General features: G+C 48.9%; 1 protein-coding gene across 1 annotated transcript in view; it reads right to left on the bottom strand.

The window, feature by feature from the left end:
* Nucleotides 1-13,085, bottom strand: part of LOC143986997 (uncharacterized) — a 130,030-nt gene that overhangs the window by 44,839 nt on the left and 72,106 nt on the right. The window contains exon 12 of the mRNA XM_077485434.1: nucleotides 1,313-1,449. Within this exon, the coding sequence (XP_077341560.1) occupies nucleotides 1,313-1,449 (137 nt within the window). The remainder of the gene's footprint in view (nucleotides 1-1,312; nucleotides 1,450-13,085) is intronic.

The following is a 13,085-nucleotide window of genomic DNA, read 5'->3' as shown; positions in this document are numbered from 1 at the left end:
CAGCTCCCGCCAGTACTTCTCCTCCCAGTACAGATCCCCCATCAATAAAGCTCCTCCCAGTGCAGATCTCCCCTCCCACCGGTACCGTTTTCCCCAGTGCAGTCCCCCCACCAACCAGTACAGCTCCCAACAGTACAGATTCCCACCCCACAGCAGTACAGCTCCCCCCCCAATACAGATCTCCCCCTCCACCAGTACAGATCCCCCACCAATAAAGCTCTCCCCCCTCCCACCAAAAACGATTTCCCCAGTGCAGAACACCCCTCCCTAACAAGTACAGCCCCCACTAGTACAGATCCCACACCAGTACAGCTCCCCCCAGTATAGATCTCTCCCCCACCAGACCGCTTTTCCCAGTGCAGCCCCCTCCCCCTGCCCAGTACAGCTCCCACCAGTACAGATTCCCCCCGCACTCGTACAGCTCCCCTCAGTACAGTTCTACCCCCACAGTTGAGTTCCCACACCAGTAAAGCTTCCCCCAGTTCAGATTTCTCCCCCCCCCCCCCCAGTACCACTTTCCCCAGTGCAATCCCCCCCTGAAGCAGTACAGCTCCCAGCAGTAGATCCCCCCTTCACAAGTACAGTTCCCCCCATATAGATCTCCGCCCAGTACAAATCTCCGCACCGGCATTGATTCCCCACCATTAAAACTCCCCCAGTACACATCTCCCCCACCAGTACCGCTTTCTCCAGTACAATCCCCCCCCCCCCCAGCAGTATTGCTCCCGCCAGTAGATTCCTCACCATTAAAACTCACCCAGTACACATCTCTCTCCCCCTCCCCACCAGTACTGCTTTCCTCAGTGCAGACCCCCCAAACCAGTACAGCATCCACCAATACATATCCCCCCTGCCCACCAGTACATATCCCCCCTTCCCCACCAGTACAGCTCCCTCCCAGTACAGATCTCCCTTCTAGAAATACACTAACTCGACCAAGTAGTTCAAAGTGAGCTCAATGAGGGAAAGTCCTCCCTGTGCAATTTTACCACAGCTGAGGAGGAACTAAATAGAGTCTCCTTCTCTCTGACCCGCCGCTGCCTGTCTGTGTTGTGACAGGTGGCGGGAGCTACAGCTGTAGTGCTTCCCGGTATCAATGCTAGCTGCGGTGCTGTAGACAGCTCGGGGAGGTGTGGACCCCCCTATCCCCCACATTATCTATACCCCTGCTGCCTACTGTGCTCAGGTCATACTCTCCAGGCCTGGCTCCAGCAGTGCCATATTGGGGTGTCACCTGTGCAGTGCAATAGCTACACCTCCAGGGTCCCTGGGTTGGCACCTTTACCAACACTCGCCACGTTTTCTATGTCACCTTTTCAGGTAATAGATGAAGGGCCCTCCGGCTGCACTGTCGTTGGTCAAGACTGGGACCATCCTGTCCAACAGAGACTCACTGGGCATCTTCTGGGAATAGAGTGCCTCCTGCTGGCCGGGCACAGAGGACAAAACCTTAAAGAGACAGACACCATTCAGAGTGAGGCAGAGTGCAATTTTAGTAAGGGCCATTGCTATTGTGATTTATAATAATTACAAAATTACATTTTTGATGTTCCATATTTCCATGGCTGTGTATAAGACATATACAGCCATGGAAATATGGAACATCAAAAATGTCTAGATGCATAAATTGTCCTTTCAGTGGCTCTCTGTTTTTCAACCAGACATCTTTCTCTGCTTGTGCAACTTTGAATGTATGCATCTTACATACCTTTCCAATTTTTCTGGAGCAACCATTTACTGAAATGTAATTACTGCAAAGAAAATGTTGTTTGGATATACTATTAATTGTACACCCTTACTCTATAGAATGTGATACTCAACTGACTTAAATATACCTCTGAAGAAGGTCCCCTTTGAGGTCTGAAACATGTAAGGCGTCCACGCCTAGAAAGTACAATGATTAGCCCCACCAACATTGTTCCTGTGGGCAACCACTGTCTATCATCCATGATGTGCACGTTGGGTACCTTACTGAGTGTTTTTATTTCCTGCCATTTGTACACTCTTTTTATGTGGTTATTCATGCTTGTTATATATTTCCTAATAAAATATTTTGTACTTTTTTACATACCTGGTCTGTCCCTTGTCAAATGCGTGAGGGGTTTTGGTATGTGCCCTAGGGCACTACTAGTTCTATTTTTCTCTATAGCGCAAGCAATGCATGCTTCTAGGTTCTGCTGTTTTTATTAAGTCTGCCATGCAGTGAAGGAAGTACAATTACTGTGCAGGACCACAATGCAGCAAGCAAAGCCTGTATGAGAAATGGACAGTCCCTGCCTCATATACAGACAGGGGTGGATCCAGAGTCTAGTCTCGGGAGGGGCACTTCTATAAAATATGTTTTTTTTGGGGGCAATTTATATGGAAAATGGCTGGTATTGGCACTTCAATCATTACGGCACCATGACTGTTATGGTGTCAGGATGATTGAAGCGCATTATTTCTATTAATATATTGTAATATAAAATTAAATGGTTCAACTCACCATAATGCAGAATCAATGGGAGCCCTGAGGGTGTCTTTCGCCATGTCGTCTGCCACCAAACGCGGATTGTCACTTGCCACGTAATTTGTCACCAAATGCGGATTGTTACCTGCCATGTCACCTGCCACACATTGCAGATTGTCACTTGCCACGTCACTTATCACCAAATGCGGATTGTTACTTGCCACGTAGTCTGCCACACATTGCGGATTGTCACTTGCCACGTCACCTGCCACACATTGCGGATATTCACTTGCCACGTAGCCTGCCACACATTGTGGATTATCATTTGCCACGTCGCCAGCCACACATTGTGGATTGCCACTTGCCACATCACCTGCCACCAGATGCGGATTGCCACATAGCCTGTCACACGTTGCGGATTGTCACTTGCCACATCACCTGCCACACATTGCGGATTGTCACTTGCCACGTCGCCTGCCACACATTGCGGATTGCCACTTGCCACGTCACCTGCCACCAGATGTGGATTGCCACATAGCCTGCCACACATTGTGGATTGCCACTTGCCACGTAGTCTGCCACACATTGCGGTTTGTCACTTGCCACGCCACCTGCCACACATTGCTGATTGTCACTTGCCACGTAGCCTGCCACACATTGCGGATTGTCACTTGCCACGTCGCCTGCCACACATTGCGGATTGCCACGTCACCTGCCACACATTGCTGATTGTCACTTGCCACGTCGCCTGCCACACATTGTGGATTGCCACTTGCCACGTCACCTTCCATACATTGCTGATTGTCACTTGCCACGTAGCCTGCCACACATTGCGGATTGTCACTTGCCACGTCGCCTGCCACACATTGCGGATTGTCACTTGCCACGTCACCTGCCACACATTGCGGATTGCCACGTAGCCTGCCACACATTGCGGATTGCCACTTGCCACGTAGCCTGCCATACATTGCGGATTGTCACCTACTGTGTTACTTTTCTGATAAGGTGTTCTTTTGTTGAGTCCAGAGTGAAGATAGGCAGCAGAGAGATGATGTAATCTCTCTGCTGCACACAGCTTCCTGCACAGTGAGGGCGGGACTGGAGGGATGCAGGGCAGTGAGAGATGATGTCATCTCCCTGCTCCCCTGCCTGCTGGCTTCCTGATTGGCCAGCAGCCCTCCTAAGCCGCCCAGCTGCCCCCCCTCACCCGTCCACTCAGCGCAGCCAGTCACCCGCGGAACCGGCCGTGCTGGCACCCGCGTAACCGGGCGCGCTGGTACCCGCGGAACCAGCCGTGCTGGTACCCGCAAAACCGGCCACGCTGGCACCCGCGGAACCAGCCGCGCTGGCACCCCCTGGCTATATTCTCGGAGGGGGCAATTGCCCCGTTGCCCCCCCCCTGGATCCGCCGCTGTATACAGATATAATGACAATTTATACGTGGAGAGTAGGGATGAGCCGAACACCCCCCTGGTTTGGTTCATAGCAGAACATGAAAAAAATTTGTTTGAACACCGTTAAAGTCTATGGGACACGAATGTGAAAAATCAAAAGTGCTAATTTTAAAGGCTTATATGCAAGTTATTACCATAAAAAGTGTTTGGGGACCCGGGTTCTGCCACAGGGGACATGTATCAATGCAAAAAAAAAGTTTTAAAAACTAACGTTTTTTCGGGAGCAGTGATTTTAAGAATGCTTAAAGTGAAACAATAAAAATTAAATATTCATTTAACCACTTGCCGACCGCCGCACGACGATATACGTCGGCAGAATGGCACGGGCAGGCATATGGGCGTATATATAAGTCCCTGCCTGCCCGCGGGTGGGGGGCCCGATCGGGCCCCCCCCCGGTGCCTGCGGCGGTCGGCATTTCTTCGAGAGCGATCCGGGATGAGGGGGCGGCCATTCATTCATGGCCACCCCCTCGCGATCGCTCTCGACGAATGGAAATCCCCGGTGACATCACTTCCTCTCCTGTAATGTAAACACAGGAGAGGAAGTGATGTATTCTCTCCTCCGTGTCGGTATTTTCCGTTCCGACACGGAGGAGAGCGGATCGGTGAGTTGCACCAACACTCTACACACACAGTAGAACATGCCAGGCACACTCACACCCCCCCTTTACCCCCCGATCACCCCCCCAATTACCCCTGCCCCCCAGTCACAGTGACACCAATGTCATTTTTTTTTTTTTTTTTTTTTTTTTTGCATTGGTGTCATTTGTGACTGTAATAACTGTTAGGGCAGTTAGAGTTAGCCCCCTTTAGTTCTAATGTACCCCCCTAACCCCCCCAATAAAGGTTTAACCCCGTGATCACCCCCCGTCGCCAGTGTCACTAAGGCTGGGTTCACATTGCAGCGGTTTATGAGAACGAATGTGATTCGCACCGCACTGCAGTGCAAATCACATCCGATCTCTGTGCGATTCGAGTTCAGCCATTCGCCGCACCCGCCGCACCCGCCACACCCGCCGCACCCGCCGCAAATTCGCACGGGACCCTTTTTTTGGCCCGCAGCAGAATCGGATCGCATGGGTGTTCACACCATGCGATCCGAGTTTGCAGATCGCACTGCGATATGCGAACTGATCTGGGGGTGTCAGTAACATTTCACTGACACTCCCAGCAGTTCGCATAGGGCAGTGTGAACTGCCGCCGGGAGGCATGCGATGCGGGAACCCGCCGCGGATTCGCGGCGTTTCCGCATCGCTCCAGTGTGAACCCAGCCTAATAAGCGATCATTTTTCTGATCGCCGTATTAGTGTCACAGGTGACGCTAGTTAGGCAGGTAGGTATTTAGGTTCGCCGCAGCTTTTTATAGCGCCAGGGACCCCCATATACTACCGCATAAAGCCCCCTGATTGCCCCCTAGTTAACCCTTTCACCAGTGATCACCATATAACTGTTACAGGTGACGCTGGTTGGTTAGTTATTTTTTTATAGTTTCAGGGCACCCGCCATTTATTACCTAATAAAGGTTTAACCCCCTGATCACCCGGCGGGTGTCATTTGTGACTAATAACTGTTAGGGCAGTTAGGGTTAGCCCCCTTTAGTTCTAAGGTACCCCCCTAACCCCCCCAATAAAGGTTTAACCCCGTGATCACCCCCCGTCGCCAGTGTCACTAAGGCTGGGTTCAGATTGCAGCGGTTTGAGAACGGATGTGATTCGCACCGCACTGCAGTGCAAATCACATCCGATCTCTGTGCGATTCGAGTTCAGCCATTCGCCGCACCCGCCGCACCCGCCACACCCGCCGCACCCGCCGCAAATTCGCACGGGACCCTTTTTTTGGCCCGCAGCAGAATCGGATCGCATGGGTGTTCACACCATGCGATCCGAGTTTGCAGATCGCACTGCGATATGCGAACTGATCTGGGGGTGTCAGTAACATTTCACTGACACTCCCAGCAGTTCGCATAGGGCAGTGTGAACTGCCGCCGGGAGGCATGCGATGCGGGAACCCGCCGCGCATTCGTGGCGTTCCCGCATCGCTCCAGTGTGAACCCAGCCTAATAAGCGATCGTTTTTCTGATCGCTGTATTAGTGTCACAGGTGACGCTAGTTAGGCAGGTAGGTATTTAGGTTCGCCGCAGCTTTTTATAGCGCCAGGGACCCCCATATACTACCGCATAAAGCCCCCTGATTGCCCCCTAGTTAACCCTTTCACCAGTGATCACCATATAACTGTTACAGGTGACGCTGGTTGGTTAGTTATTTTTTTATAGTTTCAGGGCACCCGCCATTTATTACCTAGTCTCACTAGTGTACCCCTAAATTTAGGGGTGTCTACTTTCCAAAATGGGGTCATTTGGGGGGGGTTTGTGCCATCTTGGCATTTTATGGCCTTCAAAACTGTAACGCCCTTAGAAAGCCTGAAGGCGGTGCTTGGTTTTCGGGGCCCCGTACGCGGCTAGGCTCCCAAAAAGTCCCACATATGTGGTATCCCCGTACTCAGGAGAAGCAGCAGAATTTATTTTGGGGTGTCATTTCACATATGCCCATGGCATGCGTGAGCAATATATCATTTAGTGACAACTTTGTGAAAAAAAAAAAAAAAAGTTTGTAATTTTCCCGCAACTTGTGGCAAAATATAAAATATTCCATGGACTCAACATGCCTCTCAGCAAATAGCTTGGGGTGTCTACTTTCTAAAATGGGGTCATTTGTGGGGGTTTTGTGCCATCTTGGCATTTTATGGCCTTCAAAACTGTAATAGGTAGTGAGGAGTGAAGTCAAATATTTACGCCCTTAGAAAGCCTGAAGGCGGTGCTTGGTTTTCGGGGCCCCGTACGCGGCTAGGCTCCCAAAAAGTCCCACATATGTGGTATCCCCGTACTCAGGAGAAGCAGCAGAATTTATTTTGGGGTGTCATTTCACATATGCCCATGGCATGCGTGAGCAATATATCATTTAGTGACAACTTTGTGAAAAAAAAAAAAAAAAAAAAAAAGTTTGTAATTTTCCCGCAACTTGTGGCAAAATATAAAATATTCCATGAACTCAACATGCCTCTCAGCAAATAGCTTGGGGTGTCTACTTTCTAAAATGGGGTCATTTGTGGGGGTTTTGTGCCATCTTGGCATTTTATGGCCTTCAAAACTGTAATAGGTAGTGAGAAGTGAACTCAAAAATTTACGCCCTTAGAAAGCCTGAAGGCGGTGCTTGGTTTTCGGGGCCCCGTACGCGGCTAGGCTCCCAAAAAGTCCCACATATGTGGTATCCCCGTACTCAGGAGAAGCAGCAGAATTTATTTTGGGGTGTCATTTCACATACGCCCATAGCATGTGTGAGCAATATATCATTTAGTGACAACTTTGTGTAAAAAAAAAAAAAAAAATTTTTTTTTGTCATTATTCAATCGCTTGAGGCAAAAAAATAAAATATTCAATGGGCTCAACATGCCTCTTATCAATTTCCTTAGGGGGTCTACTTTCCAAAATGGGGTCATTTGGGGGGGTTTTGTACTGCCCTGCCATTTTAGCACCTCAAGAAATGAGATAGGCAGTCGTAAACTAAAAGCTGCGTAAATTCCAGAAAACGTACCTTAGTTTGTAGATGTGACAACTTTTGCGCAAACCAATAAATATACAATTATTGACTTTTTTTTTACCAAAGACATGTGGCTGAATACATTTTGGCCTAAATGTATGACTAAAATTGAGTTTATTGGATTTTTCTAATAACAAAAAGTAGAAAATATCATTTTTTTTCAAAATTTGCGGTCTTTTTACGTTTATATCGCAAAAAATAAAAATCGCAGAGGCAATCAAATACCATCAAAAGAAAGCTCTATTTGTGGGAAGAAAAGGACGCAAATTTTGTTTGGGTACAACATTGCATGACCGCGCAATTACCAGTTAAAGCAGCGCAGTGCCAAAGTGTAAAAAGACCTCTGGTCATTTACCAGCAAAATGGTCCGGTCTGAAAGTGGTTAAATACCATGCCTGGGGGGTGTCTATAGTATGCCTGTAAAGTGGCGCAGTTTTCCCATGTTTAGAACAATACCACAGCAAAATTACATTTCTAAAGGAAAAAAAGTAATTTAACACTGCTTTCTGTAATGTATTGTTGGGTCCCGGCAATATAGATGAAAATCATTGAGAAGAAACGGCATGGGTCCCCCCCCCCCAGCCCATTACCAGGCTCTTTGGGTCTGGTATGGATAGTAAGGAGAACCCCACACCTAAAAAATAAAAAAATGGCATGGGAGCTGGCCCCCAGGCACTATATACTCTGAACAGAAATATATATACTATACGACCTGCCCTATATACTCTACAGAAAATTGGGCCTTAGGTGTTGGTGGTGCCAGAACACTGTAACTCCTCAGTTACTCTTGTTGGGCGCAGGAACGGGCCTTGCTGTTAAATATTATTTAACAAATTACATGTCCGTGTTAAACAGGGGCAGAAAATTTGGCCTTGGATGGTGGTGCCACAACGTTGTAACCCCTCACATTTACTCATGGTGGGCACAGGAACTGGCCATGCTCTGAAGTATTTGATCAAAAATTGTAATTGCATGCCCCTCTTGAACAGGGCCAGAAAACGTGGGCCTTAGGCAGTGGTGGTGGTGCCCTAAACCAAAAATATTGTTGGAAGCTAGCATCATCAAGATTGAAGAGGAATAGGATAGCCACTCAGCATAGGCAGTCTTCAAATGATCCCACATCCATAGAAAAATCAATCAGTTACATCAGCATCAGGTGCTTGATAACTGCTGCTGATCCAAGACTGATTATTTTTTATGAATGTGAGCCTATCTACGGAGTCTGTGGACAGGCACACTCTATGATCCGTTACAAACCCTCCAGCAGCACTGAATGTGCATTCAGAAAGAATGCTGGATACAGGACAGGCCAGTAGCGCAATTGCATATTGAGCAAGTTCTGGCCAGTGGTCCATCCTCAAGACCCAGTAATCCAGTGGATGGTCTGTTGGAAAGGTCTGCTCTTGCCCCTAGATAGTCCTGCACCATGTAATGCAGACGCTGGCGATGGTTGCTTGAACCGATCAGACCTTGGTGCTGAGGACTGGAAAATTGTCTAAAGGCATTGGTCAGCCGGCCACCTTCTCCACCGCTTTTCCTCTTACTGAACAAAGCCTCAGCAACACGTTGTCCAGCACCAGTAATTTGTAACCTCCCAGGGTCTGGAAAGGCATTGCACAAACCTTTCTTGAAGGCCTCCTGAAGATTTTTCATCCACTTCTCCCTCTGCAAAGGCAGGATGAGTTCTGCAACCTTACCTTGTAACGTGGATCAAGAAGGGTTGCCAGCCAGTAATGATCCCTCTCCTTGATACCACAAATTCTAGGGTCCTTTTGCAGGCTTTGCAAAATCAGGGTGGCCATGCAGCATATAAGTTTGCAGAGGCATTCAATTCTGAGTCCTCTGGGTCACTAAGGATCATATGATCCGTAACAACCTCCTCCCAGCCACGTACAACTCCTTGGGTTTCTGGGGACTGGAAACCATCCCTTGAAGACTGCTGCTGAGTGTTATCCTCCACCTCCATGCTGAAACAATCCTCCTCCTCTTCTTCCTGTGTGTTTGGCGGGCCCGCAGGAATACTATCTGGATAAAGGGGGCCTTGAGAGATAAGGCTGCCTCCTCTTGCTCCCACTGTTCTGCCTCAAGTGTCCTGTCCATTATTCCACAAAGTGTGTGCTCCAACAGGAAGACAAGAGGGACAGTATCACTGATGGATGCATTGTCGCTGATCACCGTCCTCGTGGCCTCCTCAAATGATTACAGGACAGTGCATGCATCCTTGATCAGTAGCCACTGACGTGGTGAAAAAAAGCCAAGCTCCCCTGACCCTGTCCTGGTGCCATACACACACAGGTACTCATTGATGGCCCTTTGCTGTGAGTGCAGCCACTGCAGCATTGCCAACGTTGAGTTCCACCTGGTGGGCATGTTACAAATGAGGCGGTTGGTGGGCAGGTTGCATTCCCTTTGAACGTCAGCCAGCCTAGCACTGGCATTGTATGACCACAGACTTTTCTGGCCTGCCTCAGGAGATCCTGTAAGCCTGGGTACCTGCTCAAGAACTGCTGCACCACCAAATTCAGGACGTGTGCCAAACATGGTACATGGGTCTAGTGTCACTGTCGGGGGGCGGAGAGAAGGTTGGTGCCATTTTAACATACAATCATTCCTGGCTGAAGCTGGCATGGCGTCAACCACCTCTGGGCCTGCCCCTGCAGAGCTGACAGAATCTCTGCCCCAGTGTGGCTCCTGTCCCCTAAGCAGACCAACTCAAGAACCACTTGGCATCTTTTTTCCTGAGTGCTTGTGTAGGCACTTGAACGCTTACGGAGCACCACTGGCTCAGAGGACAAATCTGCAGAAGAGGCCATAGAGGAAGAAGAGGAGGATGGGTTGGAGTAGAGTGCTGTGGCAGAATCACCACTAGCATTTTGGAGGCGTGGTGGCGAAACAAGCTCCAAGAATACTGAAACCTGTCCTGCATCCTTCCCAGCTGCCAGCAGAGTTACCCAATGCGCTGAGAAGGAAAGGTAATGTCCCTGCCCATGCCGGCTAGACCATGAGTCAGCGGTAATATGCACCTTACTGCTGACCGCCCTGTCCAATGAGGCCAAAACATTAACTTCCACATGCCGGGAGAGAGCCGGAATGGCCTTCCGTGAAAAGAAATAACATTTTGGAACCTGCCACTGAGCTACAGCACATTCTACAAATTCACGGAAGGGGGCAGAGTCTACCAGCTGAAAAGGCAGCAGTTGCAGTGCTAGCAATATGGCCAAGCTAGCATTCAGACTCTGAGCATGTGGATGTCTGGGACCGAATTTCTTTTTACGGTTTTGCAACTGGGGTAGGTAAATTTGCCTGCTAAAAAAAAAAAGAACTAGGTGTACTGATAGCAGATTGGCTGCATGTACTTGGGACACCTATTGCTATACCTTCATTCCTCTCAGTGCAGGTTTTTGAGAGGACTGGAGGTATAGTGGGGTTGGAGATCCCAGATGAAGCGCAAGGGTCTTTCAAGTGCTGTACCTTTTTGGTTGTAACATGGCGAAATGTGGAAAATTTCAAGAGGTATGAATACTTTTTCAAAGCACTGTATATTATTAGCTGTAAATTAAATCCAGTCCTTCAATAATCCAAAAAAATCATGCCAGAAAGTGGAGGCTGGCAAAACATGTTGGGTGGGACTATAGGGTGACATCATTTCCGGTGGATCGCTCCCTGGTTTTACTGCAGGTTTACATCTTTAAAGTGCGATGTAGTAGAGGATTTTTTTTTATTTTAATTAAAAAAATAACATTTTTAAACAATGCGAGCCTCCCCTTCTGTTCCTATACATGGTGGATGCGGCATGAGGAGTTGAGGCCAAGGGATTGGAAGAGATTGGAAGAGTTTGCTGGTGGAGTGGTGAAGAAAAAGTGCTGTGTATCATCCTGCAAACACCTGAAAGGGAAATATCCTCAAGCCTGAGAGACTTTGATGCTGAAAAGCACAAGGTCAGAATAATCTGTTGAGTGATCTGGGCACAGAGCAATGCAAGTAGCACTGTGAAGCAGGAATAGCAGCACAGAAGCACTTTATATTGGAGCACCTTATGAAGTCATATCTTGGAGCACTTTAAGCACAATAACACATTGCAAGACACATTTATAATAATTTAATGATAGGGACAGTGCTGTGAATAGTGATTTACATACCCAGAAATACTTGCAGCTGTAATTGCAGGGAAAGGTGGTTTTACAAAGAATTGACCATAGGCATGCACAGGCATGTACTGGCCATCGGGACTACAGGGAGTTTCCCGGTGGGCCGATGGCTCAGTGGGCCACTCTGATGTAAGGGGGCTGCTGATAGGACACTCTGATGTAAGGGGGTGCTGATGGGACACTCTGATGTAAGGGGGCTGCTGATGGGACACTCCGATGTAAGGGGGCTGCTGATGGGACACTCTGATGTAAGGGGGCTGCTGATGGGACACTCTGATGTAAGGGGGCTGCCGATGGGACACTCTGATGTAAGGGGGCTGCTGATGGGACACTCTGATGTAAGGGGGCTGCTGATGGGACACTCTGATGTAAGGGGGCTGCTGATGGGACACTCTGATGTAAGGGGGCTGCCGATGGGACACTCTGATGTAAGGGGGCTGCCGATGGGACACTCTGATGTAAGGGGGCTGCCGATGGGACACTCTGATGTAAGGGGGTGCCAATGGGACACTCTGATGTAAGGGGGCTGCCGATGGGACACTCTGATGTAGGGGGGCTGCCAATGGGACACTCTGATGTAAGGGGGTGCTGATGGAACACTCTGATGTAAGGGGGTGCTGATGGGACACTCTGATGTAAGGGGGTGCTGATGGGACACTCTGATGTAAGGGGGTGCTGATGGGACACTCTGATGTAAGGGGGTGCTGATGGGACACTCTGATGTAAGGGGGTGCTGATGGGACACTCTGATGTAAGGGGCTGCTGAGACACTCTGATGTAAGGGAGTGCTGATGGGACACTCAAAATGTAAGTGGGCCGGTCTGGATGAAGTCCAGGGCCAAATTTCTGTCCCAGTCCAGCCCTGGGCATGCACAGGGTGTGTGCCAGGTGGGCATGGGCACACCCCAATCACTACGAGCGGTGCCAGTTCCCCCTACTGCCTGGGCTTCCCCTGTGTAGGCCCCCCACCTCCACCCTGCAGTGCTGCTAGCTTCCCTCCTGTTCTTTCCCCCTGGTTGCTGAGGGGGATGTTTCAGGTGGGGGAAGCGGATAGTAAATATGTAATTTACCAGCATCTTCCTTTTATAAATGAACACACTCACTCACTGTGTTTATTCATAACTGAACCATAGCAAACTGTGTGTACTATGCTTCAGTTTGTGAATATATAGGAAGCCAATCAGCACAGAGCACTTCCCATTCATTCACTGTCCAGTGCAGCTGAGGCTGCGGAGAAAAGCATGTGTGTTTGAGCTTTTGGGTGCACAAACTAATGCACTAGGCTGCTCACACCTATGGTATTGACTCGGGGGCTGAATACAAATGCACGCCACATTTTTTACATATTTATTTGTAAAAAAAATTGAAAATCATTTATAGTTTTCCTTCCAATTCACAATTACAGTATGTGCCACTTTGTGTTGGTCTATCATATAAA

Source organism: Lithobates pipiens, unplaced genomic scaffold (assembly GCF_037356315.1).
Source record: "Lithobates pipiens isolate NorthernLeopardFrog02 unplaced genomic scaffold, aLitPip1_a1.2 Scaffold_18, whole genome shotgun sequence".
Lineage (NCBI taxonomy): Eukaryota > Metazoa > Chordata > Amphibia > Anura > Ranidae > Lithobates > Lithobates pipiens.
This window is presented reverse-complemented; position numbering and strand designations above follow the sequence as displayed.